The 26,617-nt window shown below is 39.4% G+C and overlaps 1 protein-coding gene across 3 annotated transcripts in view; it reads left to right on the forward strand.

Annotated features, from left to right (window-relative positions):
* SORL1 (sortilin related receptor 1) overlaps nucleotides 1-24,383 on the forward strand; it is a 153,249-nt gene extending 128,866 nt beyond the window's left edge. For all 3 annotated transcript variants that reach the window (XM_039874716.1, XM_039874715.1, XM_039874717.1), the window contains 13 exons: nucleotides 2,145-2,257; nucleotides 2,492-2,596; nucleotides 3,452-3,524; nucleotides 6,358-6,440; nucleotides 7,606-7,702; nucleotides 9,664-9,848; nucleotides 10,328-10,447; nucleotides 11,363-11,527; nucleotides 12,612-12,786; nucleotides 13,763-13,869; nucleotides 16,232-16,424; nucleotides 18,644-18,856; nucleotides 20,262-24,383. In XM_039874716.1, the coding sequence (XP_039730650.1) occupies nucleotides 2,145-2,257; nucleotides 2,492-2,596; nucleotides 3,452-3,524; nucleotides 6,358-6,440; nucleotides 7,606-7,702; nucleotides 9,664-9,848; nucleotides 10,328-10,447; nucleotides 11,363-11,527; nucleotides 12,612-12,786; nucleotides 13,763-13,869; nucleotides 16,232-16,424; nucleotides 18,644-18,856; nucleotides 20,262-20,329 (1,697 nt within the window). In that variant the 3' untranslated portion in view covers nucleotides 20,330-24,383. The remainder of the gene's footprint in view (nucleotides 1-2,144; nucleotides 2,258-2,491; nucleotides 2,597-3,451; nucleotides 3,525-6,357; nucleotides 6,441-7,605; nucleotides 7,703-9,663; nucleotides 9,849-10,327; nucleotides 10,448-11,362; nucleotides 11,528-12,611; nucleotides 12,787-13,762; nucleotides 13,870-16,231; nucleotides 16,425-18,643; nucleotides 18,857-20,261) is intronic.
* The last annotated feature ends 2,234 nt before the right edge of the window (nucleotides 24,384-26,617 follow it).

Here is a 26,617-nt window from a genome sequence, read left to right on the forward strand (position 1 = left end):
CAGTTTATTTTTATGGCATGTATAAGACCTTATGTGGAATTTTCTGAGTTTCCCAATGATGCTTAGGACTGTTGGGAACATAATCACATGTGCCTCATATGAACAGAAGTATTGTGGCTAAGTTTTATGGTCTTGCCTAAGTTTTTGAACATTTATTCTCCTTAATTATGTCACATAATGTTCTTGTACCTTAACAGGGTGGTTTAAGATTCTGTCCGCCATTGCCTTCTTTGTGTTGCTTTAGTCTCTGTCTCTACCTTCCGTTTTAGGTATTTCCTAGTACTTGGTACTTATGAGCTCACCATCGTTAAAATATGAGGCAAGTCAGAAGTATTATCGCTAAGTTTTTATGATATTTACCAAAACGTGTTCAAGAGAGTCCCTATTCCCATACTTTTGGGGATTCTTCATTTGAAACTGCTGTCAGAACCTATATGTTGTCTTTATTAAATTAACGTTTGTTAAGTAGAGCCCTGGGTGTTGAATAATCTACAGAAATCCACAGGGGAAGTTAAAATGGAGAAATTCCCTAATCCCAGGTCCCGGAGGAGGTACATGCTTTCCTCAAGGGGTCACTCAGGAGGTCAAGGCAGGGTACAGGCAGAAGGAGCAGGAGGACCTTTATTAGAGTCCTTGGGTAAAGTGCTTTGAGGTTCCCAAGCTAAGCCTGGATTGGTTGAATCCAAATGAAAGAGAGAGAGTTTTGGTAAGCTTTGCTGGGGTCTTCCCTGAGGGGTTCATGATGGGAAGGCCCTGGAAGATAGGGGAGACTGCTGAGCACAAGAGCTGTTGGGGAGATCATATCAGGAACTTATATTTGCTTGTGATGCTGCAGGCTGCTGTCCAGCATATGTACTTGTATGAGGGGCTCGTGTCAGTTTAAGGACCCCTGGAGGCTGCTTGGACAAATGAAATGGATACCAAAGCAGCAAGACCATAGAGTAACTCAGCTAAACTCTCAACACTATGGAATTATCTTTGAAATATCCTATTCATTGATTTTCTTTCTACAGATATTAGCTGGACACTCATTATTGCTCAGGTATTAATGTAGATATTGGAGATTTGGAGATAAATAAGACACAGTTACTGCCCTTAAAGAGCTCGTAGGTCACACTGATTTTTGATGAATTCTCATTATATTAGTTTGCTAGGGTGGCCATAACAAAGTTTCATGGACTGGTCAGCTTAAACAACAGAAATTTGTTTCTCACAGTCTTGGAGACAGGGAGTCTGAGATTAAGGTGTCTGTAGGGTAGGTCTTTCTCCTTGGCTTATAGATGGCTGTCTACCTCCTGTGTCTTCACATAGTCTTCCCTCTGAGTGTGTGTCTGTGTCCTAAATTCTTCTTATAGGGACATCAGTCATATTGGGTTAGGGCCCACCCCAACAACCTTATTTTAACTCAATTACTTCTTTAAAGACACTATCTCCAAGTACAGTCACATTCTGTGGTACTGTGAGTTACAACTATAACATACAAATTTGGCAGGGGACAAAGGTCATACAGCTCAACTCATAACATTCATTTTCTGTGGATAAATGCTCTCTACAGAAAAAAATAAAGTTTGACTAGACAATATTGTAACTGGTTTTCATGTGTGGCTTCTAATCTGGCTCTGAAAGCAGTCACATAAGACAAGACCCAGAAATGGCTTGAACGTGCCTGCACTAAAATCATTAAAGAGTCTGCTTGGAAGGCAATTCTATTCATTTGGACTTAGAAGTTCTGTGCTGTTAGAAAATAAGTCTTCTTCCTTTATAATTATACCCATGGTACTCTGTTTTGTTGTATGAGAAGTCTAGGCAGCAAGTGCTGTCCTTAACAATTAAGATCTCAGCATTAGAGGTCCAGGGCCAGTGGTGACTCAGCCTGCCCAAGTAATTCCATCCTGTAGCTCTTGTGGGCTACAAATCTATGTAAGACTCGACTGAGGCATGATCTGATGTATGGACAGCACAGCTTGCATTCTGGAAGAGGTGAAATGTTTCTTGAAATGTGAAGACCAAGCTAACAGCCTTTTCTAGTTGATAGATCACAATGCCAGCTCTATATTCTTTCTTATCATTATTTTAACCTCAAGGAAATTCCTCTAGTTAACCAGTATGCAGGTGTGTTTTAACCCCAATTGACTCTTTTCTAGTGCCAGATGCCCCTCGAAATCTCCAGCTATCACTCCACAAGGAAATAGAAGGTGTGGTTGTAGGCCACTGGACTCCTCCCCTCCACTCCCATGGCCTCATTCGAGAGTACATTGTAAGTATCTTCTAGGAGTTGGCCATGTGGGTTGGGGCACTTAGGAGATTTCTGGGTCTGTTAAAGCAGAAATTGTTCTGCATAACTAGACCTGATTTGGTATAACCTTGTAAATAATGAAGATTAGAAGATTTTGCATTCACCCCTTCACCTTCCTCTGGCCTCCTTGGAAGGTGTTAAGATTCCCCAGACCTTTGGCTACCTTTTACTAAAATCTTTTCCTTCTCACTTTAGGTAGAATACAGCAGGAGTGGTTCCAGGATATGGGCCTCCCAGAGGGCTGCTAGTAACTTTACAGAAATAAAGAACTTATTGGTCAGCGCTCAATACACTGTCAGAGTGAGTTTTAGCATCCATTTCAGCCCTTGGCTCAGTCTTCGAACATGGGGAGATGGGTGCTGTTTCTCAAGAACTCTCTGCTTACCTTTATGAGATGCTTATTAGCAGCCTGCTAAATACCCAACCCCTTGCCCTGGGGAGTTGTTGTTTCTACTTGTTTCTTAAACCTCTGTTACAGAGAAGTTAAAATCAGACTTCCTTCAGATAACCAAGAATTTATGGCAATGCCACTTTACCTGCCTTTAACTCAGATATTCTGCTAACTTTCCAGCTCTTATACTTTTGCACCTACCTCTTTTCTGCTTATCTGTTGCTGCAAGGTGATACAGAGCTATAAGTGGCATTTCTAAGTTGATACTGTGGCGTTCTTATATAAGAAATATATTACCAATATCTTTAGCAGAAAAGAGATTTTGTGCAGAACATGTTTTTTGAGATAATTAAGTACATACACAGACTCCCTTACACTGATAATTTTCTCAGTACTCTTTTTCATATATGCGTATATGCTTATCTGTGTATAGGATTAATATGTGGACAGCATGTGGCCTCTACACACACACACACACACACACACACACACACACCTGCCCTTTAGGAAGACCTTGACATTCATCAGTCAGCAGACATTTCATAATCTCAGCACTGGCCCCATTTCCTTTACCCCAGGTTCTTTTGTATTGCCTCTTTCCCTCTCTTATTTCAGTTGCTTTAGCCTCTGAATATCCTGGATCCCTCTGCTGACACTTTTTTCCAACCTCATTGCCAAAGTCTCACCCCTTTAGCTCTCTCGGAATTCTTGCTCTATGGTACATTGCCTTTATTTTATACTAATTCACACTCTGATTTGAAAAGGTGGCTGCGGTGACTAGTCGTGGAATAGGAAACTGGAGCGATTCTAAATCCATTACCACCATAAAAGGAAAAGGTAAATGATCCCAGCGTTTGCAGATTTAGAGAAGAGAGCAACCCTGTGGAAGTAGCTTTCAGTGTGACTGGAAAATGGAGAAGCATAGATTAGAAAGATTCACACAGTCTCCTTCCCCCAACACATTTGCTTCTATGCCTGTCTCCACAGTGCTGTAGATACAGTATTTTTGGATGACTGTTGAATATATTCCTCTTCCTAGAACTAAGCATTTCTTATAATGCAAGGGATTTCCAATGGCCATCAGGCCCGACCCTCTGTGCTCATGCAAATATACAAAATAGAAGGTGTCTTTTCCTTCACTAAAGATAAAGATGGTTTTGTAATGTTCATTTATGGTGTTTTAAATAGAGTGCCATGCTGATGCTTGTTCCTTCTGCCAGTGGCACTGACACACATTGTGTAGGTGGTGGTTTCTAGCACTAGAGCTGATATGAGTAGTGGCTGATTGCTGCCAAGTTCGGGGCACTTTGGAGTGCTCTCTGCTTTGCATACATCAACTCATCTAATTGAACCCTCAGAACCACTATAAACAGATAAAGAACTGGAAAGAGGTTATGTTACTTGCCACACAGTAATTGACAGAGCTGACAGGAAACTGATTCGCCTGACTCCAAAGCCTGTGCCCTTAACCACTGTACTACCCTGCTTTCCTGGGCTGAGACACGTGCTTACAGACACTGGGTGGCTGGTTTGTCATCTGGTGTGTGTGCCTCATGAGGACAGAGATCTTGTCTGGTTTCCTCTGCTCTCACTGGCACTGAGTAGGAACCAATGCAATAGTTGATGAATGAGTGAATTGAAGCAATTAAATGAAGGCTCTAGCACATTTTGAGAGACAGACAACTCAACTGCCTGAGTGATTTTCTTGATCTTAGACTTGGTACTTGGGGCTTTCGTTTCTGAACTTGTGAGTATTAAAGTCAGAGTGTCGCAGGGAATGTGATTGTGTATATTACTTTAATCTCAGTCTGTGAGAAATAGGCTTGGGTTGTAAAGGGTCACTGGTTGCCTTTGAAATTTAAGGTCATTGAATCAGGGCGAGGGGCAGCCAAATTCAGTAAATCCTGTCAGTCTTTGGAGCAGGGTGTTTATAGGGATTAGAAAAAGTGTGCCAAATTCATACTACCTTAGAGTTTTTATTATGGGATCATTTTCTTCTGCAAAATCAGGTTCAAAATATACTGACTGTTCAAACTGAAAAGAAGGGACTTTGGAAAGTCAACAAAAAAATATGTACCTTGAACTCCTAGACACAAGTCACACCTGCATTTGAAAATTTCAGTGGATAGTTACTTCTCTTAAAATTCTTTTATATGATTTTGATGAACCTTAGAGTGCATTTTGGTTAGCGTATATGTAAGAGGCAACTATGTGCTGATTGTTTTGAAACATCTGTGACCTCACATCATAATAACATAAGAAGATGAAGGACAAAAGCAGCAGTGGCATCAACCAGAAGGACCAAATTAATTAGTGAATGTAGTGGATTAATAATAACAATGAGAAAGCCCACGGTTTATCCAGCACTTCTTGTGGAGTAAGCACTATGCTTGTTGTTTTACATGAATTGATCTCTTTTAATCCTTATCAGTCCCTCAAGTGTTCTTTTGATCATTCTGTAGCAGAGGAAACGGGTTTGGAGAGGATTGTGACTTGTCCCCAGTCGCACGATTATAATTTAGCTCAGCTTTATAGCACCACTTGTGCTATTTTGCTCTGAGTTGACTGCCTGAAACTCCTAATATCCTGAATCTCCTGGTTACTGCATTTTCCTCAAGCTCAGTTTTATTATTACATGGTTGATCATCTGGACAAACTTCTGGATTTTGACATATCTCTTTTGCCACCTAATCTTATCCATTCCTTTGAGTCTCTCTTGCCTTATCTGTAGAAGAGGTATAGGTTCTGAGAGTTTAATATACAAGTTGCCATTTAAATATTATCTATCCCATCAAGCCCTTTTAGTTTTTGCCTAGCAAAGCACTAGCAACTTTCTTGTGGACAGACCTTCAAAAGGATAACATGATGTTCATCACTTGAACTGAGAGGGGTCTTTTCTCTCTGCCATTCTCTCCTTTCCTACCCTCCCCCCACCCGCACCCCCCATCCCGGCCCGCCAGCTCTCAGCTTAAGCTCTGGTCTTTTTAAGAATACTGGTGGCTTACTGGTTCTTTAATCTGTCATAGATGGGACATTACTGGAAAGGGAGAGAAAGAGAACATTAGTTGAGTGCTAGGCACTTTACATACTTTATTTTAGTGAATTTCCCCAGCTCTGAAGTGTAGATCATAATTTTCAGGCTCAATGAGGATAAGTAACTTGCCCCAGGTTACGTAATTGTTAATGTCTGAATAGGAATTTGAACTCAAGTTTGCCAGACTCCAGAGGCTATGTTCTTTTCATTATGCCACAATACATTTATAATTTATGACTTACTATTTATCCTGCTGTCATCCTTCCAAAAGGACTGAGGCTCCTGGGTCTTTGTTAGTGCCAATAAAGGTGACACTCGCTGTGATCTCTGTACCTTTCAGAACCAGATTGAAATGGTTGTTTTGGCGGCATTTACATAATAGAACTTCATTGCTCGTCCTAATTGCCAGGATAGCTGACTGAGCCAAGATAGCTATGTGTTCACCAGGCAACTGTGGACCCAAACTCAGCTTCAGGAAAACAGTGGTAAAAGAGATAGACGAGTTAAAAACAGCCAAAGAAATGCCCTTTCTTCCTCTACTGAAAGATCGCTTTGTCTGTTGTGTTGAAAACTAAGTCCTGCCTTCCTCACTTTTCATCATGTGGTTTCTCTTTTTGAATTCCCTTTTGTTTTTAGTGATCCCACCACCAGATATCCATATTGACAGCTATAGTGAAAATTCTCTGAGTTTCACCCTGACCATGGATAGTGACATCAAGGTAATGTTGAAATTTCAAACTAGCAGTTGGATGGGACTTCACTTTGTGTGGGAACTGATACAGCAGAGTCCAGTAAGATTAAGAAAAATGAATGACATGGTCTAGCAAAGCTAAAATACCACAACTAGGTCGGGTTCCTTTTCTCATGAAGAATAACTTGAGTCTTCACATGTAATTATTCTGCCTCAGCCTGGTGCCTTTTTTTTTTTTTTTTTTACCATATAATTAAATGGTTCACAGCTACAGTGCAAATAAGGAGTTGGTGTTAACAGAATATGTATGCCCTGTAATTTTCAGCTTTATTGGATTTCCTGATGCTAAGCACTAATGCAGAGGCTCCCACAGTGGAAGAGTCTTATGAGAGTCAGATACTTGGAAACATATCCACTTAACATCCAGCCAATATCTTCCTCTACCAACACCACCAGCACATCCGCTCGGCCCATCTGCATAGCCAGCTTCACCATAGTTATCTGTGTTCTCAAGTTGAGATCCACCTTCCATAGCATTCTTTCTTGTCCGTCTCTTCACATCCCTCCCTGTCTTTGAAGTTGTAGCAGGACAAAGAAACTTCAGAGTCCTTGTGCCATTTACTGAACTAGAATTTGGTGTCAGAGACAGTCGATGCAAGAAATGGCCTTATGTAGACCTTGTCTATCTAATCTTTTATTTTGTTTGTTTTGTATTTAAAGATCTTTAGATCAAATTCTTCTGTGAGCTCATCTTAGAAAAGGTAGTCTTTCCTGATACATGAATATATTTGCTTCTGTTAGACAATGAGATCTAACCAAGCCCCCTTTGTATTGTTGACCTCTTAGACTTCACTGAACTAAGATTTATCTTGAATTGTCACAACCTAATTATCTTTTCAATTTTTCCTTCTTCTGCCTTTATGAATCGGTTCTTGTCCTTTTATTCTATATTAATTTTTTGTTTCATTGAATCTACATTTTATAAAGGTCTCAAGTTTGTTTTTAGAAGTAGGTGGAGAACAACTAAATATTCAATGATAGCACAAATTGAACTATTTGAAAGATCAAAAGAAGCAACCTGTCTATTATAAGAAACAAGATACCTAGATAAACTATAGAAAAGGAGTACCTTTTGTGTTTGGTGTGGTCTATGATTATACTGTTTGCGTGACACGTTTCTTGGTTCTTGGCAGGTGAATGGCTATGTGGTGAACCTCTTTTGGGCATTTGACACTCACAAACAAGAGAAGAGAACTTTGAACTTCCGAGGGAGCATATTGTCACATAAAGGTAACACCTTGGAGCTGGTTGGTGTGTGAGCAGAATGGAGTAAGGCTAGACAGATGCTTTCCTGGCAGCATAGCTTGTGTGGCAGGTGCCCAGGAAAAGTGTGTGGGGTCTCCTCTGGCTGCCATTCTGGGTGGACAGAATGAGGATACTATAAATGACTACTGACTTCAGGTAAGGGATCCAGTTGATAGTTCCTCAAACCCCCTTTTAACCTGATGGCTCTTAACGTAAATTAGAGACTTAAAAAAAAGAACAACAACAACAACAACAAAAAAAACCCTGGGAAGAAGGCAGATTAACCCTACACAAATGATTTTTGCATTCTAAAAGAAAGGGTTTCTAGATTTAGTTACCTGTCTTTCTTGTCTGGCCTGGTTCACTCCTCCTCTGCTAATACAAGGGCCTGATGCATAATTGGTGGTCAGTAACTATTTGTTGAATGAATAGACAAACAAACTAAGCTAAAGAAGGAAGAAAGGAAGTGAGGAAAGAAGGAAATGGTCTAAACTCTCTTATATCTGTGCAAATACTGAGTCTCAATTAAAATTCTCATATCTGATGGGCTCAAGGAAGGATTTTAATTTATTTCCAAGACAAACCTTCAGTGGCAAAGGCTGCCTGTGAATATTGAGAATGACATGGGAGCTTCTCTTTCTTTCCCCATCTAGCCCGATTGCAAAGTACTTTCAATCATGTTTTGTTCCTAATGGGTGCTCTATTATCTTTGTGTGTGGGTGTGTAGAAACTGAAGGCCACCCAAGGAGGTTGTACAAGAGTAGAAATAACACTGAGTACTTACTATGTGCAGGCATTTACCTAGGCATGCTGAGTGTATTGTTTTACATAGTGCCAATAGTAAATCTGTGGAATATGTTCATTTTAGAGATGAGAAAACAAGGTTCAGAGATTCTATCAGAAGGTGGCAGAACGAGGATTGGAACCCACATCTTTCTAATTCCGGAGCTTGTGATCTCGTTGCCTCAGTGTCACACCAATAGAAATTGGCAGAATCGAGAACAAAAGGCTTATTAACTATTGCCTGAAATACTTAAGGGCTAGCTCTGTGCCAGGCATCACGCCAAGTACTATTCAAGTGTTTTCTTTTTAATCTTCTAATAGCCAGCTGCAAAAAGTGCTGTTATTTTTCTCTATCTTACAAACAAGGACTGAGAAGGTTTAAATGCTTTACCCTTGGTAATACAACTAAAAAGTGTAGAGTCAGGCCTTGAACCCAAGTCATTCTGGTTCCAAAGGCTGTACTCTTAGATATCCTATGTTCACTTCTCTTTTACTTTTTAATAACATTTCCACCTAATTAGAAAAGAGGCACATGTTTATTACAGTGTCTCTGTCATTTAGAAAATAAAGTATAATGAGAATTTTAAATTTCGTATAACTTCACTTCCCAGGAAAACCACTTTTAAATTTTGATATCTTCTTAATTAATATTTTTTTCTCTTCATTGATCTTTTATATATTTTTTATAAAATCAGAATAATATATACAGTTTTGTATTTTGCCTTTTTAGTTAACATAAAATTTTGAGAATTTTCTAGTCTTATTAAATATTCTTGGAAATAACTTTTAGTGGCTGCATAATAGTTCATGGAATGCACATAAAGTTGATCCAATGTATATTTTTTAACTATTTCCCCGTCACTGGGCAATCACATTATGTACAGTTTTTTCTACTCTGACAAACACTGATAGACTGCCTGGTTGCACAAATTTTTTGATCCCTCTCTGGCTTCATAGGATAATTGGATCGAAGTTTGTTATTTAGAGTAGTCGTTATTGAATAACACCGAATGATTCTGTAAAATATGAAAATCCAACATGTGTGACTCACTTAAATTGAGCACTTAAATTAAAAAAAAAAAAATGATGTGCATCTCAGGACATAAATTCTTGATTAACACCTCTAGCTCCCTCCTGACATCTCCTTGTCCTTGGTTTTACAGTTGGCAATCTGACAGCTCATACATCATATGAGATTTCTGCCTGGGCCAAGACTGACTTAGGGGATAGTCCTTTGGCATTTGAGCATGTCATGACCAAAGGAGTCCACCCACTTGCTCCTAGCCTCAAAGCCAAGGCCATTAATCAGACTGCAGTGGAATGTACCTGGACTGGCCCCAAGAATGTGGTAAGTCAGCCGGGATGACCACTGTCCCTGCTCCATACGCTTCCACCACAGACTTGCACAGCTTCCTACCCAACTTGGCACATCCGCTCAGCAACTCATGCCCCTGCTTCACACTGGTAGAGTGTCACCCCCTTTTGGGAATCCCCCTCTTTTCCCTGGCTCATCATACAGTCTAGCATCTATCATTCTATGTTTGCAACTTGTTATTTGTAATCGTGTCTGTTTTCCTTCTCTGCCTATCTCTCCTCAAACACAAGCTCTTTGAGGACAAGAGACTACACTATATTTACCTTCGTAGGTGCAAGTACAGTGCCTGGCCCATGTGCCTTCTCTGTAAATGAGCGGATAAAATAAATGTTAAATGAAGACTCCTCTGAGCATTTTTGAAGTGGTTCCAAGGGTCTGAAATCAGGGATTTCAAAAGAATGAGGTCACTTGTCACTGAGCTTATGTCCTTTTCTGTTCTCTCCTTTTATCAGGTTTATGGTATCTTCTATGCTACGTCCTTTCTTGACCTCTATCACAACCCAAAGAGCTTGATGACTTCACTCCACAACAAAACAGTCATTGTCAGTAGGGATGAGCAGTATTTGTTTCTGGTAAGTGTCCCAGACCACAGAGGCCAGAGGAGTTTCTCTTTTTAAGAGATGTCTTAGTTCCTGAGCTCCTTGCTGAGACCTGGGGTACTGGAGGCATGGATTCCAGGATTCCTGTGAGTGATGGGAGGGTAGTTTCTCAAATGCACAAGCATCAAGTTCTTGCTTGAAACACAGATTAAACAGCCATACCAACTGTGGCTCCATTGTGGAGGACTGAGAACCTGGCAGATGTGTCATAGGAATGCATAAAAGCTTTTGTCTGATTCTACTTCTAGGAATTTAGCCTATATACTTTTACACATGTGGTAAGATATATAGGAAGAAGTGTTGGATATACTATTGCTTGTGATAGCAAAAGATTTGATACGAATGTCTATCAAAAGAGGGGTGGTTAAAAATAGCGTAGCTTATCCTTGCAATGGAATGCAGGACAACCATCCGAAAGAAATATAACAACTCTAAACGTAGTTATACGAAAAAATCTGAGCTGTATTATTAAGTGAAAGAAGGGAAGAACGTAATAATATGCATAACGTTTTCTTATTTGTATAAAATTTTTTTAAGAAAAATAACCTACATATACACACATGCATACATATATATGACACACACATATATATGTACACATGCATACATATATGTAACATATATATGTATGTATGTATCTACATACACACATATGGATTTCTATACTTATATATACTTAGGACATTTCTGGAGGGAAGTATGAAAACTGTTACCAGTGGTAACTGTTACCTATGGAAAAATTAATTAGACCTGTGGGGTAGGTGGGGAATTATTTTACATTTTACATCTTTTTGTACTGACTGAATTTTATTCGTGTGCATGTGTCACTATTTTGTTGAAAAAATGATTTTGTGAAGTCTGAATGAGCCCACATGGTATTTGTTTCAGGTTCGTGTGGTAGTACCTTACCAAGGGCCATCCTCCGACTACGTGGTGGTGCGGATGATCCCGGACAGCAGGCTCCCACCCCGGCACCTGCATGCAGTTCACACAGGCAAAACCTCAGCTGTCATCAAGTGGGAATCCCCCTATGATTCTCCTGACGAGGACTTAGTGAGTGGGCCGGTTGTCCTGGCGCCCTTGCTTATTTATAGTATGGTTTTTGTAGGGGAAGGGGCCTTGTATTGGGGCAAGAACCATAGGCCTGGTGGTTGTAGCTCAGCACAGGGTTTCCCCTTTCTCTCTGGCCAAAGATGGGGTCCTTATGGGTACCACTTCTTTGTTGTCACTTCTCTATTATTTCTGACAGCTATTTTGGTTCCTTTTTCTTCTCTGCCTTCTCACATTTCATTCTCTGACCTTACAAAATGGATTGGCAAACAAAGGCCTGCAGGCCAAATCTGGCTGTCTTCTGTCTTTGTAAATAGAATATTATTAGAATGAAACTATATCCATTCATTTACATATTATCTATGGATGCTTTCATGCTCCAAATGGCAGAGTTGATCTGGCTTTCAAAGCCTAAAATATTTACTATGTGCACCCTTAAAAAAAAGTTTACTGGCCCCTGATCTAAAAAGAAGCATTGATTCTAGAAAAACTCCTGCCCCAGGCTGCTTTTACCTCCATCCTCTCTGCCCTGCCCACATCCCAGCTCATGTGGTACTTAACACTTGATTGCTAAGATACTTCTTGACTCTCAACTTCTTTCTGATGATTGAGTTTCTTGTACTTACTACTTGTCCCTTTATTTTCCCCTTTCCTCCATATATGTAAGAAGCAGCCTGGGAGAGAGTAAGTAAAGTTTTATGTCCTTTGACCATTTCCATTCATTATTTCCTCTGACAACATCTCGACACTGTTAACAGTAGTGGAGATACAGAAGTTGAACAGTGAGTTTGGGTTTTTCTTGCCTGTTCCTATCTACCTGCTGATGCCACAATAAATGTGGCTTTCTCTAGAGTATTTTTTGGATTGAACTGATAATTTTATGCACAATTCTGGGAGTGAATACTTGTTATAAGGTTGGATCTAGTCACCCAAAGTCTTCCTAAAGAGGAGAGTCAGACTTTGGGGCTCAAAATGTTGTTGCTATGGGTCACAGCCACAGATATGTTATGTCAACCATCATTGACCTACAAGGAATAAAAAAATGCAACATTTTTGATTACCATTAAAATGTCTTTTTCTTGTCCAGTTATATGCAATTGCAGTTAAAGATCTAATAAGAAAGAGCGACAGAAGCTACAAAGTAAAATCCTGCAACAGTACTGTGGAATACACTCTGAACAAGTTGGAGCCTGGAGGGAAATACCATGTCATTGTCCAACTGGGGAACATGAGTAAGGATTCCAGTATAAAAATTACCACAGGTAAGCAGAGAGAGATGACAGTCTTTCTTGCACAGCAGGGAGTGTACAGTGCTGTTAGAACGCCTTTACACAGGGAATTCTATCAGGAATTACACAAGAAGTACAAACACCACCCTTTAGTGTCCACACTGAGGTAGAGCAGTGTGGGAATCCATTGTCTGGCCGCAGTGTGGTTGTCAGAGCACTACGGACTGGGGAATGCTGTCACTTTCAAGATTCTGAATCTCTTTTAATCTCCTCTATGCTAGCCAGTTTTGGCATTTCTAGGAAAGAAGAAGAGGAATGCTCAAGAGAGTTAGGGAATAAAACTGTTTGCCACTAAAACCAAGCATTGCATTCGGGGACCAGGACTAAAGTCACAGTAGTTCCTAGTGACAATATGATATGTAGAAATGAAGGGAGACCAATAATTGAGCAGTAGATTAAAGAGGGACTTGCTGCCAGCCTGGGGCTGGCTCTGTAGCTCTGCAGTGAGGCTCAAGTTCAGAAAGCAGGTAATAAGCTCATTTATTTGGACAACAGCAGTGACAGGAATATCAGTAATGGAGGCTGGTGGTATGATCACTGGGCCCAGGCCATACTCTGTGGTCATTCCCGGCCTCTGACTTGAGGCCTTTTACTGAGCTCTAAGGCCCCTCTGCCTCTGGGGACAGGACTAAGGAGAGCAGAAGTCCAGGTCCGATCCATTCCATTTCATCCCTTCCTCTACCCCATTTGTTTTTGGCTGTCTTTGGGACTAAGGGTTACTAAATTATATACTATACAAATTTCTTGGCTAAAGGTGTTATAACAATGACATATGCCAGTTAAAGAGTGTCTGCCACATGCTAGGCTCTATACTAAGCATACCTGTGTTTTATTTCTCCCTTAGCCTAGGCCCTGCAAGGTTAACATTTAATCTCCTTTTGACAGATAAGAAAATAGAAATTCAAATATATAGCTACTAACTGCATCCTATTTCATCTTTAATTTTCAGTTTCGTTATCAGCACCCGATGCCTTAAAAATCATAACAGAAAATGACCATGTTCTTCTGTTTTGGAAAAGTCTAGCTTTGAAGGAAAAGTATTTTAATGAAAGCAGGGTGAGTTCTTTCCTCCTTGTCAATGACTTTGGAAATGTAGTTGAAATGCTGCTTTAGAGATGAGCTCATTAGCTGACATAGAGTAAAAAGATAGTATAAGGTGGTGAACTTGAGAATTAAAGGACCATTTTCTATGAGGTTGTTAATTAGTGAAATGTTTATACTGCCCATTAAAGATGAGAATCTTTATACTGAGCACTTTTCAGTCATGAACTTCTCTTCACCTGAAAGTCAAAGAAATGGGCCGAAGCCTTCACTCGGCATTGTATTCAAGGGCCCCATCTTTTCTAAACCATCTGAGGGCAAGGCTGTGGCTTCAGTTATGGGAACCTGAGCTGCGCTCTCAACCTGATATCTCATCAGTTTCTTTCCAGCGAAATTCAAGGGAGTGGGGAGTACTTGAAGATAGTGTTGACATATGAAAAACACTTGTTATGTTTAGTTATTAGCAGACCAATTACTGTATTCACAACATGTGATAGGAGGAGAAGAGCAACAGCTGGGGACAGATTCTTGAATGGAGCTGCTTTAGCCCAGTGTTAGCCAAGCATGAGCTAAATAAAAGCATGATAAATCAACTGTGGCTACCTCGAGGTGTAGTGTTGGCAAAGAGTCCTGGGGTTCTAAATATCACAGTGTAATACCAGAAGCAAAGCTATATTAAAATTTAAAAATTCTTACAACTCTTACAACTATGACATATAAATGGTTAATATACTTAAATGTAAAGAAAGCTTTCAAAGCAATTCAAAACGGAAATATTATAATTTTGAAAAAGGTACAGGTAACAAAGTAAAAAATTCCAGCAGCAGTACACACACACAAAAAGGCTCAACTTCATGTGTGATCTAAATAACAAATATATGACACTTTCACTTAAATGGGCAAAATTTAAGAGAAGAGTAATACCAGTATGAGTAATAGCTGGGGAGATTAGTACTCTAGCAGTATGAATTGTTTCAACCTTTCGTAAGGTCCATTGGTAATATGTATCAAAAACATTTAAAATGTTCACACCCTTTGACCCAGCAATTCTTTTAGGATTTTACTATAAGGAAACAATATGCATAAATGATTTATGTATGGGGCTGTTCGGGGCAGTTTTATTTATGATAGCAAGAAAGAGAAAACAATCTAAAAGCTCAACAGAAGAAGGTTAATTAAATACATTTTGGGTGGTTGATGTTTGTGTCATTTAAACTTTTTTCTTTATACCTTTATGTATTTTGCAAATATTGTACACCAAATATATATTAGAAAATAACACTAGTGTAGGAAGGAGAATGCAGAGATGGGATTCCAGGCGGGTGGTATTAGGGGAGCTAGTTTGGCAGCTGATTGTCATCGGGAATCCTTCCTGGGTGTCAGAAGCCCAGCTTTTAGTTTGAGGTACAGGACAAGTCCATTCCCAGTGTGGGGTTCTGGCATAAACATTTCATGTCCTCCCCCACTCTCCCACCCCGACTCAGAGTTCCAAGAATAGACAGGTCAATATAATGGAGACCAAGAGACCGTGAGTATGCAGTGGGACCCAATACATGGATAGGGATAGGAGGTCTTTTTTTGGTGGTGGTGGAGTAGGTAGTGGTGGCGGGGTTTGACACTGGATGCTTAGAGATCAGTGGAGAAGTCCAGTAGTCTACTCTGATCCCAGCCTGCATGCTGGGTCAGGACTATCTCAAGAGTTACTTTTCCAGCACGGGATTCCAGGACACTTCCTCAGTTTATTTACTTCAATCTCTCCTCCAGAGAATTGGGGCCTGAGCATGCTGAAACACTTCTTATTTCAAGGTCAGGCTGGTCTGTGGCTACCATCAGCTTGGGAGAGCTAGAAAGCAAGGAGATAAGAAGTGAGCTGTGGGCTGATAGTGGAGTCCCCACGCATTGTTCTGTGGAGAAATATCCTGTCTTTTCTGATGCAAGTTCCTTTTTTTTTTTTAACTCCATTGCTGGAGTCCATTGTGACCTGCATTTATTATTAGTGAAATTCCATTAGAACAAACTATTGCTGAATTGTCCAGATTCTTTGTGGCATTTAATATTACTTGAGACAAGAAGACTGCTGACCAGAACTTTGAATGTGCACTGAAATATTTGTTAAAATGGCTTTTGTTAAGGCTATGCTTTTTCACTTCCCCTATGTTGCTTGAAAGGGGCGTGGTAGTAATTTGAGACATTTGGGATGAGAAAAAGCCCTTTTTTTGAATGGGGTATCTCAATGGTAATATGAAAAGACCTAGTAAGAAACTTTAACATCTGTTATAGCCTCTGTAATAAGGGGTTCACATAAAGTTGGAAGCATAATAGAAGCTGTCAGAGTCCCTATCTAACTTCCTGAGCAATCTCCTGTATTTGTTTCCAGGGCTATGAGATACATATGCTTGATATTGCCATGAATATTACGGCTTACCTTGGGAATACTACTGACAATTTCTTTAAAATTTCCAACCTGAAATTGGGTCATAATTATACTTTCACTGTCCAAGCAAGATGCCTTTTTGGCAGCCAGATTTGTGGGGAGCCTGCTGTCCTGCTATATGATGACTTAGGATCTGGTGAGTTGCTATTGCTGCTAGTTTCTGTCTTCCATTCCGGGAAAATACATCAAGGATGTAGTATGGTTTGATTAAAATGTGTTTTTCAAAATGCATTTGAAATATTATTTCAATTCAAAAGAAAATCATTTATTTATCAATTTAATCAGGCATCGATTTATTTACAAATACTTCCTGAGCCATGGTGTAAGGAGCTGGAATTACAAGGTGACCGACCACACTCTGAATGTCAAGCCCAAGAAAAGAAAGGCTAACAGGTTTTGTTTAAAAAGGAGATTCTATTTAGGAAACACTAGATTAATGAGTTTTGTTGGTTTTTGTTGTCTTTATTGTTTTTAGGACTTTTCAGAGCCTCCAATATGCTAATATTCCCTAGGATTCTCCAAGTTGGTTAATAATCTCCCTCTTGTAGAGTAACTAATTTTACAGCCTTCCCCTTTATTTTAACTGTCAGCCTCAGCTCAGAACAAGGATTTGGCCTGAGATCTCTCTCTTATGGACACTCAAAGATATCACTATTGGGTTATGCTGATGGCAGAGGAGAGGAAACTTCCATTTACACAGAAATTCTGCTTATATGGTAGCAGCTTGACCAGGATTTCAACAAACATTTTGCCACTGGTCTTTTTAGTTTTATTTACTTCCAGCCAAGAACGAACCAGTGCTCAGGCCAAAATCTTATGTTAGAGTTATTATGTGTTCTGTCGCGTCAGGCATCCCGGGATATGTTCTGGTGCAATACTTACCCTTGGTACCACCATAAAGGAGGGAGCCTTGCATATCATAACCCTTTGGCGATTCAAAGCATCATACAGGTTCTTAGAAGGTCCTACAGAAAACAACCAACCAAACTTCTAGCGTTTCCTAAATAGAGCCTCCTTTATAAGTAAAACCAGTCAGCAGCTGTTGAAATAGACTGGGGAAAACCATTGTGAGAATACCTGCCAGCTGCTTTATAAAGCCAAGATTGTCTAACAGAAAGAATCTTTTGGTCAGACCTCTCAGTCTAAATCTTGCCCTTTGCTGTTCTCTGTCCCCTTGGAAGTGGAGTGGAGGGCAGAGGCTCACTCATTCCTGTCACCACCATTCTGGCTTCCTGCTCTAGCCGAGAGCATTTGAGGTTAGATATTAAGACACATGAAAAGATTTTGCTGGAGTTTTTTTGTTTGTTTGTTTGGTAGGGATGGTGTTCGGTAAGTCAATAATGAAAGGAATTAAAGACACAAATATTAAATTGTTAGATTAGCCTCGCAAGAAATGGCTCTCTGGTCCATCTTCATGAGTGCCCTGTTGGGAAGAATCCCAGGAAACTACTGGATTTCTTCATGAGCAGAGGCCTGGCCCACATCATCCTACCTTATACTAGGGAATAGCCTCAGGCTGAGCAAGGCTCCTCCTGGAGACCTAGAGAGTCCTTTTTTGCTTCCTTAACTAAAACTGACTCAGATTTCCATTTCCCTGCCTCAGACTCAGACTTTCCCAAGAATTTCTGACTTAAAAACCTTACCCCTTTCAGGAAGACTGGTTCTAACCCAACAGGGGGTGTCTTTGCCCTAGAGCCTTGTTGATACATCATCATAAAACTAGGATTTGTTCAAAATAATGAAAAGAGGGTGGCATTGTTAGGTTATAGACACTCAAATGGCTTTGTAAAGAGCTTTTAGAAAATGTTAAATATATATGAAAACATTCCCTGGCTCTCTCTTTTATTTAAGTAAAAACTCATAAAACTTCATGAGCTGTTAAGGCAATATTGCTGGTCTGTGTCACTTAATGGAGCTTCAGGTAATTGCAGTTCAGAGAGACTTTGGTGCCAAGTAGGGGGAAATAATTGCAATCTTGTTAATTAGTGGTCTGATTTCACATCCTCTTATGTAAGGCAGGCAAGTGGTCTTAAGTAATAATGCTAATGAAATCAATGTTGATACCCCAACAAAGGTCTCCCTTCCAAGAGATTATCTAAATAACCAACAAGGCAGTGATTAGGAGTCTAATGTAATTACCGTATTTGCATGCACAAGGTCCATGATCTATCAGCTCATGGCGAAGAGTCAGGAAACATTCAGACGTCACGTTCAGGGACATGTCATACCAGGCAGGCGGTTTGAGTGGCTGTTGAAAACACCTAGCTTTTTTGGTGGGAGGGGTGTTGAGGAGTTAACTGATCCCTTCTCTTGCCCTTAGTAAGAGGTTTATGGGTTGGTATCTTGCCTTGGCAGGTGGAGATGCGTCAGCGCTTCGGGCTGCCAGATCTACTGATGTTGCTGCTGTTGTGGTGCCCATCTTATTCCTGATACTGCTGAGCCTAGGGGTTGGGTTTGCCATCCTGTACACAAAACATCGGAGGCTGCAGAGCAGCTTCACCGCCTTTGCCAATAGCCACTACAGCTCCAGGCTGGGCTCAGCCATCTTCTCCTCAGGGGACGACCTGGGTATGTGGTTCTTCTTCACAGGGCAGACCCCACAAAATCAATGACTTGATTAGGAAGTATCACCTTAAGCTCATCTTTTGACTCTAGAAGTTATGCATTAACGAATGATCTCACTGCTTTGGGTTAAACCAGTTGGAGACATTTACTTTGAATTTGCTCCAAAGTTAAAGTCCCAGTATTCTCTTCAATAGTGTAGTCTGGCCCCAAGGTGGGGAACTGTTTTTGTGGAAGCACTTCTAGGAGCTTGCCTTGTATAGGAAGGACAGGCCCTGGGCTTTGAGTACTCCCAAAGTGTTGGCAAATTCTCAAGAATTTCAACCCTTCTCATCCTTCACAGACCTGGAGGTCTGATATCTCTAGAAATTCTAGTCAAGACAAAAAGTCATGCTTTCCAAATCTGCTTCTGTCCGAAGAAGTCCTTTCCATCTTGTTTCTCTTTCTGACTGTTAGTGCAACCTCACTGGCCATTCTTCTTTTATGTATTGATAACGTATAGCATGTGAAAAAGAAGGAAATATTTTTTGTTATAAATGTCTGCACATTCAAACATTAAATGCTAATTGAGCAAGTCAGCCACTTAAAATAAAGTAAGTATGTTTGGGGACCTTCCCCAAACTCAGGTTTCTACAGATTCAGAATGCTGGATATGAGTGAGTTTACATATTGATTTTTTTCTGTAAACTAATAATAATTTTTTTTGTTTGTTTGTAAAGATTTTTATGTATTCCCATTCACTGATCATTCGATATTAACTCTGCTTGCTTTTCTTCTCAGTTTCCTTTTTTGCTTATTATAAGTTCTTGAACTGCTTGCTTTGCATGAATGGAGTGGGTTCTTTGTTTCTGTTATTGCAGGCACAAGGAGTTGACCTATTATATGGTGCCATGCAACGATTACTGAATTTGGATTGGCACTTAGTTGTACAGAATTGTACCAGGGGCCATGAAGGGACAACCATTAGTCTGGGAAGCTGTCCTCAAAGTACTTACTCCCCTCTAAGATATATTTTTTTTTAGATTAACATGGGTGCAAAGGAGAAAACAGACAATGAAGTTCACTGTGCTAGCACAGGGTGTGAATAACTCAAATTGGGGAACTTAAACCACCCATTGGACTTTTGAGTGGGTAGTAAGATTCTCTTTCCTACAAAATTGACTTTACTTATTTAGTTAAATTCAAGCTACCATTAAAATAAGCTTGGCCACCCATTGATGGAGAGGTGACCCAAGAGTGTCAGAGACAAGCTGGGCTAGGTTTCAGCATTGGTTATTTTGTCCAGCTAAAGTGCTAACTTTCCTAGCTGATGCTTGTGATGGGGTAGGAAGTGGGAGGGACTCAGCGGTGGGAGGTGGGATCAGACACAAGTGAGGTGGAACTCACTAAGGACTAACTGTTTTGCCTTTAGGAGAGGACGATGAAGATGCTCCGATGATAACTGGATTTTCAGATGACGTTCCCATGGTGATAGCCTGAAAGAGCTTTCCTCACTAGAAACCAAATGGTGTAAATATTTTATTTGATAAAGATAGTTGATGGTTTATTTTAAAAAATGCACTTTGAGTTGCAATGTTATTTTTATATGGGCCAAAACAAACAAACAAACAAACAAACAAAAAACAAAAAAACAAAAAAAAAGGAATGAATAAACTTTGTAGTAATCAACTGTGAACTTCAAACCAGGTTGATTTTAGTAACCAAATTGCTTTGACTTGATATTAATGTAGTCTTACAGGGCTGTGCTTGCTGGGCATGCTTTTACATTTGTAAGATAATTTTGATTCAAGAAATTGGCCATTCTTTTTATTTTTCTAAGACACAGAAATGTAGTTAATAAAAACTTCAAGAGAAAGTGATGGGGGGAATCCTTCCTCCTTGAAAGTATGCTCAAATTTTAAATTTTGTTTGGGTTTAGTTTATATGAAAGCGTTTGGGTGTATTATGGGGGAAAGTTCTTTCACGTTATTTTGTTAATTTATTGAGATTCTGTGTAAGGCAAGGCTTTAGTGGCCACCTGACACCATACATGTTATGAGTCCCTCGCCCATAGGGTTTTGGGGTAAGAAACAGGAGCAGTTTTATTAACTTGTGTATTTGGCAGGAAAGCATGTTGAGTCATTGCTCCATTTCAGTTAAACAAAGCTGCAGTTTGGGAAGCCTTGCAAGCAACAGCTTCCTCTTTATTATTAATTAATGGAATCTTACATATACACCTCTGTACGAGATGTGGCCTTCAAAGCTACAAAATAGTACCACTTTTTTTATTATACACTGGTGTCATTGTCATTGCAAAAAATTACTCTGGGTGTGAGAGAGAGTTCTAGATCTGTGCCATGATAGATACACTGGCAAATATAGAACCATTTTTGATTTTTTTTAATTTATTTTATTATTTTTTTTTATTTTTTACTTATCACTGAAGAATCTCAAATGTAAAGTTTTGTATTTGTGTTGGGGTACCACTTATTGTCCTTAAAAATCCATACTGATATATGCAGTCATTTTGCATTGGGTCAGTGCCTTCTCTTTTTTTCTTTCCTTCCACTTCCCTTGCCCATACTCCTACCCCATTTAAAGAGAAAGTGCTATTTACTCTTACAGCGATACTGGAGGTCTACGAATTTGAAACCATTCAATCCGATTCATAGTAGCAGTGATACTAGAATTTATTCTCTCTGTAAAATAAACTGGGAGTTTTTTCCTTTCTTTAAATGCCATTCCTGTATTCATATCATGCCCCATGATAGGTATGTGGAATCCATTGTGCACTGATTCGCACCCTTTAGACTTACTGATGTAAGCACCAAGCTCTAGCATTGTTGTGACCCTTACTGTATGAACTTCACTGCAGAACTTCTTCCCAGCCAAGAAGCAGTGAGCTCTGGAGATGTTCCACAGTCACACTTTTGAATATGTGTCCTTTACACACCAGCTTTCTAAAAACTCCATCTCTTCTTAGATGCAATGCATCTCTTTCTCACAAGTATTTGCTTTCTTTTAACCAAAAGAATCACTCTTGGGTAATAATATAGTTTCCTTCTACTTAGGAATTGTTTGGAAAACAAAGAAATAATTACATATTTTAGTTTAAAAAATATATATTTTTTGGATGAGGGGTATTTTAAATTGTAGACATTTAATATGTCATGTAGGTAAGGTTTCATTTTATTTCAACAAGTAGTAGTGATAATGAGCCTTCTTCCAGCATATTTTCTCTTTTGTTACTCTCTTTTGTTATTTTTTTAAAGACTGGAATTTCTTCGGCTTTATTTTATCTTACCTTGGAGTTTTGTTGAAAACTCCATGCCCTACCACTTCCCCTTTAGTAAGCTTTTTAAGTAGCTGAAAGAGTAACAGTCTGGTGGGAGGGAAGTCATCTAACTGAACCACTAGAAAGTATATATATTTTTATTTTTCTGCCAACTTTTTGGTGGCATTGGTAAAAGCTGATATCAAAGGCTCTGAGACTTTATTTTCAGTTATTCCAGAGACAAACCTTTTTACAGAACATATGTCTCCAGTTAGCAACTTAAGATATTTGAGCATCCAATTCTAGTTACCAGTGCCTCCCAATGCTTAGTACACAGTACTGTATAGAACAGCCATCACCCCTTTCTTTGGAAAATGCCACTGTGCTGTTTGAGAAAATGCAGACTTTTAGGTCTAGAATATTTTATATAAACAGAAGAGCTAAGTTCCTGAAAACTAAGCTAGATAGAGGCAGCTATGTGTAAATTGTATATTTTTATGTACTTTTGAAGCACGCACTCTTATTTCCCTCTGCATAGCTTTGTGGTTTTTCGATGTATATGTGCTGTCTGTAAAAATCCAGAGGTTGGAGTGACAGTAGGAAGTAAAAACAAAAACTATGTGCAGCCTTCGAGAGTGATCAGATAATCGTCTTCACTGTGACCAGCTGGAGCCCCTGGTTGTTTGTGAAGAAGGGACTTTTGTACCTCATTGAAGACACCACCTCAAAAGTTCACACTGTACAAGGAAAAGGTTTTATTTTCCCCCAAGGCACATTAGAATGAGCATTGGAAGTGGACCACGATGGACATACCATTAAAATTTGGCAGGCAGGGGAATTGAGTACAAATTTCCTTTGGAAGTTGATTTTGCCCCTTTATGTACTGAATGATTTTGAGCCTTATGAGACGTGGGTTTGTGCAGATAAAATGACAGTGTAGGGTTCTGCAGAAGATTCCAGGGAGAAGCCATATCTATTTTCATACTGATGAGTAGCTCCAGTAACTACTGGTTATCCTGGCAAGTTGGGGAGATATTTACAATTCTGGGTAGCTGATTGAAACTTTTTACTTTGGGAAAAGGATTCCTGTCATTCCATCTTGGGTAGTATCACAAGGGGTATTTGAGTGGGACAGATGTAAGACACACAGCTGCATGTTCTCTCCTGCCTATCATGTGTGGTCCATTAGATTAAACTTCCGCATTTTAAGGAATGTAACCCTTCTCAAACCAGTGGCCATTTTGGGAGGAAAGTGGGGAGAGCGGTGGTGTTGTGAGGCCCTTACAGATGATCACCCACTCCTCCGTGGAGACTCCTGCCTTTGAGTAGCCACCTAGCAGCTGATCATCTAGTGAGATTATAATCTCAGTACTTCCCTAAGGGCAGAAACCCCATCCTGTCAGGTTTTGTTGATCACTTTCCCGCCAAGAGGGTCATGGTGAATTCCTGGAAAGGATGTTCTCTTCCTTCAGCAGAGGGTTAGGAGGTCACTAAAGAAGGGTTCTAGGGCTCTAAGCAAACTGAATACCACCTCCATATTGATTTTAGGAATTGATTCAAAAAAAAAAAAAGAATCTTCACTTGTGTTGGGATTGTATCTTGACCTTCCTATTATGTTATTTTTCTTAACAGGTGTGTGTGCTGCCTTTCAGGTACAATTTTTGTGTAATAAAAGCCAGTGCATTAAGTTTATATAGACTTCTTTCTATGCAAGACTGAAATATGGAATAGATAGCAAGAGATATATGTACTGATGGGTACATGGTCAATAAACATGTTTTCGAAGGGGTATCAACACTGAATGTGGATTGAGGGAGGATAGTTTGTATATATGTTTCTGCTCACTAATTCTGAGCAGCCATATTATGAATTAAATCATCAGAGCCAAATAACTCAAGAATGGTATTAGTTTGATGTGTATTAGTTCAAATACAATATGTATGAATGCTGAACTGGGACATTATTCTCAGATAGTCCATGTGATTTTTCATTTAAAGACTCTTGTTATGAATTATTAGAAACTTTAGGCAAAAATCAAAAGTATCTGCTACAAAATAAAGGCCTGCTCTGCTCTTATTTAAAGTGAGACACTGTATACTTATTTCTCTCCAAAGTGAAAGTAGGTATTTATGATTTCAATTGCCTTGGTTTCCAAATCACTGATTATGCTGAAGATTTTACTATATTGTTGCACAATTTTAAGATAATTGTTGTCACAATGTCAACTTTTTCACTGAATAAAAATTTAACTGGGTCATGAAAACACCTATTTGAAAATTCGCTCTATGCGTGTCTTGCATTGTTCTTTTGAGTGCAATAAAGATGGTTAATACAGTCTCTGACCAGTGTTTGATGTGTTTGTTTTAGAAGAACATTTATTTCATAGTTGAGAGAACACTAAGACCTGGAATAATTTTGTTATTAACAAACTAGTCTCAGGTGGTAGCTCCTTGAAGAACGTGGTGTCTTTGTGTTAGCTGAGGAGTGGGAGATGTTATGGAGGTTGTTTTGAAGTAAATAGAATTATTCATGAGGGGAGATGACTAAAGTGGGTCCCGTAAAGGTGTGACTACATTTGCTAAGAAGGTAATTTCCAAATCTAAGAGAAGAAAGGACAGCAGTATGATGAGCTGTGTGCCAAAGAGCACTTTTAGGAGGTTTCCACAGGCAGTGAAGTCTTGTGAAGAATGCTGCATTTTCCTCTAATCAGTAGCTGGATGGCAAATGGATCTATAAGTCAGGATTGGAAAGTGTGGAACTTGGGGGAGAGGAATAGGTGTTTGTTTTTGTTTTGTTTTGTTTTAGTTAAATTTATCGGGTTGGCATTGGTTAATAAAATTATATAGGTTTCAAGTGTTCAACAGTATGTCATATGTTTACTGCTTTTAGTTTTTACCACCCAAAGTTAAGTTTCCTTCTGTCACCTTATATTTGATCCCCTTTACCCATATCTATCCCTTACCCCCTCAAGTAACCACTAAACTGTTGTCTGTGTCCATGAGTCTCTATCTCGTTTGTTTGTTGCATTCAGTTTCATATCCCACATATGAGTAAAATCATATGGTTCTCAACTTTTTCTCTCTGACCTATTTCACTTAGCATAATAATCTCAAGACCCATCCATGTTGTTGCAAATGACAGTATTTCATCTTTTCTTATGGCTAAGTAATAGTCCATTGTATATATGTACTACATCTTCTTTATTAATCATCTGTTGAAGAGCACTTTGGTTGTTTCCATGTCTTGGCCACCATGAATTATGCTGCAGTGAAAATCAGGGTGCATATATCTTTGCATATAAATGTTTTCAAATTTTGGGGTTAGATAGCCAGAAGCGGAATTGCTGGGCCATATTAATTTTTACAGGAAACTACATACTGTTTTCCATAGTGGCTATACCAATTTACATTCTCACCAGCAGTGTGTGAGAGTTCCTTTTTCCTCACAACCTCCCCAACACTTGTTATTACATGTCTTGTTGATGATAGCCATTCTAATAGGTATGAGGTGGTGATATTGTGGTTTCGATTTGTATTTCCCTAATAGCTAGTAAAGTTGAGCATCTTTCCATGTGTCTGTTAGCTATTTGTATGTCTTCTTGGGAGAAGTATCTGTTCAGATACTCTGCCCATTTTTTAACTGGATTGTTTGAAGTTTTTGTTGTTGTTGTTGAGTTGTGTGAGATCTTTATGTATTCTGGGTATTAGCTACTCATCAGAGGTGTTCTTTGCAAATATCTTCTCCCATTCAGTTGGTTGCCTCTTTATTTTGTTGATGGTTTCTTTTGCTGTGCAGAAGCTTTTTAGTTTGACATAGTCTCATTTATTTAATTTTGCTTTCACTTCTCTTGCCTTTGAGGTCGAATTCATTAGAGGTATTTTTGATTTAACAGATCTAGTATGCTGCTCTTGTTTAAATATTGAGCCCAAACAAATCTGCAGTATTTTCATCCTGTTTCATAGATGAGGTAAAAGAGGCTCAGAAAGGTTAAGTAACTTGTTTAAGGGAAACTAGAAAGTAAATAGCAAAACCAGCCTTCATTCAGTGCCGGGTATATCTGCCCCCCGATCCTGTTCTCTATCATTGTACCACACTGCCATCTGTCAGCATTCAGTGTAATAAAGACACACTCAACCCAGCACCTTGCACCCAGAATGGGATACCTACCACCTGAGTGAATTTACCTGCCCATGGCCTAGCCCTTAGATTTGTAGGTTTAGATCATGTATTGTCAATGCATAATAGTGAATTCATCTCTGGTGGGCAAATGCACATTAACCAAGCTCATGAGACTGATATGCAACAAAAGAGTAAAGCCCATTTATTAACTCACCATGGGAAGTAGTCCTGTCACTTAGAATGTTAGCATCGCTGTTGCATTCTCCCCCTATAGAGACATCTATCCAGGAAGCCAGTCACAATTAGAAGGTTGCTTGGTGAGCATGGATATAGAATAAAGGAAGTGAGAGGGGTCCAGGCAAGAATAGTAGTTACACAATAAATACTGAATGAAC

This window comes from Pteropus medius, unplaced genomic scaffold, assembly GCF_902729225.1.
Source record: "Pteropus medius unplaced genomic scaffold, Ma_sr-lr_union100, whole genome shotgun sequence".
Classification (NCBI taxonomy): domain Eukaryota; kingdom Metazoa; phylum Chordata; class Mammalia; order Chiroptera; family Pteropodidae; genus Pteropus; species Pteropus medius.